The 3,247-nt window shown below is 39.8% G+C and overlaps 1 protein-coding gene across 1 annotated transcript; it reads left to right on the forward strand.

Annotated features, from left to right (window-relative positions):
- The first annotated feature begins 558 nt into the window (after nt 1-558).
- Nucleotides 559-1,017, forward strand: LOC113291346. The gene has a single exon (XM_026540891.1). It carries the CDS (start codon nt 559-561, stop codon nt 1,015-1,017), a length of 459 nt encoding a protein of 152 aa, XP_026396676.1.
- The last annotated feature ends 2,230 nt before the right edge of the window (nt 1,018-3,247 follow it).

Here is a 3,247-nt window from a genome sequence, read left to right on the forward strand (position 1 = left end):
TACAAGAAAATTTGGAATTCATATCTTCATCCTTCTATAGCAAGCAACATCTGGAAACTTGTTCAGGGAATTTATGTAGATGATACTATTCTGGTTGAAAGAGGGTTTGAACTTGCTTCTAGATGCTGCATTTGTGAATCATATCAAGACAATATGCATCATCTGTTGTGGGAGTGCAGATTCAGTAGAGAAATATGGAGTTGGATAAGCCCTGTTTTTAAAGTTAAAAGTCCTAATTCCTTTGAAGAAGTGTGGAATAATGCTAAAGGAAAGATCCCATTCATTAAAGAATGTTGGGGTATCACTGCTTGTGCAATCTTAAGAGATCTGTCGTTTCAAAAGAATAAGATGATATTTGAGCAAGTTAAGCCAAACATTTAATGTTTTAAGAGCAAAATTAAAAAGGAAGTCTTTGAGGGGGGAATCAAAATTAAAGGTCACAAATGGAGTGATGATATTGATGACCAGGTAATTCTCTTCTTTAAATTGGAAACAAGAAAACTTAAATATCATTGCATAAAACCTTGTTATTGGATTACACCAAGAATTGGGGTTGTCATGTTTTGTTGTGATGGGGCATCTTTTGGAAATCCTGGAGTAGCCGGCTTTGGTGTGGTAATAAGAGATCATTTATGTCAAGTTCTGGGAGTAATCTCTGGAGGAATTGACATTGCAACAAATTACCTTGCAGAGGTATATGCAATCATCTGTGCAGTTGAGTTAGCTGTGGAATGGCAGATTCAAGAAGCAATTCTAAACTTAGATTATAAGACTATGGTGACTGAATTTGTAAGAAACAGAATGCCATGGTTTTTCAAAATGAGATGGAAAAAAGCAATTGCTAAGATTCACTCTCTCCAGTTCAAACATAGTTTCAGGGAAACTAACTTTTCTGCAGATACAGCTACAAAAAAGGAGCTCTCCTGGCAGCAAGTCAAAGAGAAATTTACTATGGTAGACCAAGTTTTTTTATCAAGGATAGAATTGCCTAATATAGCATATTACAGAATGTGCTAGTTCCTTCAAGCCTATGTAGTTGGTTGTTATCTCTTTTGTCTTAAATTTTACTTGTAATCTTTAACAATCCTTATTTCCATTTTAATATAATGTGTGATTCAGGGGGAAAAAATGGTACAAGGAGTTAAACAAGCCCTTATCACATAAGGTACTAACCCCTCAAGATATACATACGCCTACCAAGCCTCGTCAAGTTTCTCTAGAGTATTTGAAGGAGTTAGACACAAACAAAAGAGGAATTCGGGGTTTTGTGTGATACAATCCTAAACTCAGAATTTGTATGGGATAAGGACTCTATAATTCAGAAAGGAGTATCTCTATTCACTCATGGATCTTCACTCCCAAAACTCTCTCTTCCCCACATACTCGCATGTACAAACTCGGAAGCTCAAGGATGCACAAAAAGAGAAAATTAGGGTTTTTGCCAAGCAAACCCTAATTAACAATTCCATTCGATCAAGACGGGAATTTTGTCTCATCAAGACTCCGTTAAAATTCCATTAACGTGTCCCAACACAGAATCCCAGGAGGTTCCCAAGTCCAGAGTCGATTCCAAGATCAGAGTTATAATAATCGAAGTCTAAACATCAATCCAGGGACTCTGCAAGTCTAAAAGAACGAATAGATTGTAATTTCATATCTGAATGATTTGTCACCATCTATATACTCATCATAGAAAAATCAAGGTTCTAGTCTGAGTAGGGGACTTAATGTAGATGGTGAAATTTGGATAAGGGAAAAAAGTGTCATTTCAAGACCATAGACAAAACTCTACTCTCACAGGAGAGATTAAGCCCTTCGTTCTTAAGGAACCCATATCCACGATTTCTAGTATACGTCCCCGCGAGACACTGTTTTTCCTGATGTCGTGATTCCTTGCACACAATATCACTGCGAGATATTGCTGGTCACGTGGTTTTTATAGAGCGTAAAACGTCTCTGACATACTTATGAACCAGAACATTCACAATTCCAGCATGTCTTCGCGAGATGCAGCTGATTGTGATGCCATGATTCCTAGTATACATCCCCGCGATATACTACTGGTCACGTAAGCCCTGTAGATGCGTAAAAACGTCCTCGAAGGACTTATGACCCAAAGCGGAGACATACATGTCTTCTGTAAGCACGATTTACCCTATTTGAGATCAAGGACTGATTCCTAGTACATTATCGCGAGATACACTGGTCATGTATACTCTAGGCTCTGGATCGACTGACTGAGGCTTCCGAATAATTCCTAGGACAGCCCCGCGAGATACGGTGGTTATTCTTCCTTTAGGCCATTTTGAAAAACTCCTAGAACATCCTTTCGAGATACACTGGGCATGAAGGCCCCATTATATAGACACAATTGACTCCTAGCACATCTCTGCAAAATACGCTGGTCAAATACAAGTGATCTGAAGTCTCGCGAAGACATTATTATTAGGCGTACAAGCCTTCATTTCTCTCCTGAACATGTCCCAACTAACTCCGGAGAGATTCACCCACATTGGAAAAATATCAGACGACCTTAGTCGTATCGGCTAAATCTCTGACAGCCTCTTTCGCGTCAGCTAAATCTCTAACAGCCTCAGTCGCATTGGCTAAACCTCAGACAGCTTCAGTCGCGTCATCCAAACCTCAGATAGCCTCATTCGAACTGAGTCATCTCATCTGAAGAGTTTTACACAGGTACATAACTCATGCACAAGCCTCACCTAGGACCCAAGCCTATTTCTCGGTGTCTCAAACACACTCACGGCTAGTAAATTGGCATGAATTGTACATGTTTATCCAAAAACGTGGATAAGCTCCCTTGAGCTCTGCATGCTCAACAAAGGGACCTAGAAGCAATAATACGGTTTCCATGTGACATATGTGACTGGCCATTGAGAGTCAGATCTCAACCTCAGCTCCTCCCACGCTTTACACAAGATTTCTGAGGCATTATATGCCTTTTCACGTGGCTTATCCTAGTCATTCCCACAAATCAGAGAATATCTCTTTAACTTGGCCAACTCGACTAAAAAGAATATCTCTCTCTCTCTCTCTCGACACATATCACAAAGGTTGACTCAGCTTCACACAGATGGGGGGATATCAATTTGGGTTTCGGTCTGGCGATATACGACACATGTGAGAAATACCCGGCCGATTTCTCTCCACAGAAGAGAGTAAAGGCGGTTGAGTAATGAGATAAACTCAATCTAGTTTATCTCTATCTATTCCTGAAGAGACGGGAGAA

Source organism: Papaver somniferum, chromosome 6 (genome assembly GCF_003573695.1).
Source record: "Papaver somniferum cultivar HN1 chromosome 6, ASM357369v1, whole genome shotgun sequence".
Lineage (NCBI taxonomy): Eukaryota > Viridiplantae > Streptophyta > Magnoliopsida > Ranunculales > Papaveraceae > Papaver > Papaver somniferum.

What these genes read in the sequence shown, in the direction of transcription:
- LOC113291346 (XM_026540891.1), top strand. Translation starts at nt 559, where the DNA reads ATGTTTTGTTGTGATGGGGCATCTTTTGGAAATCCTGGAGTAGCCGGC.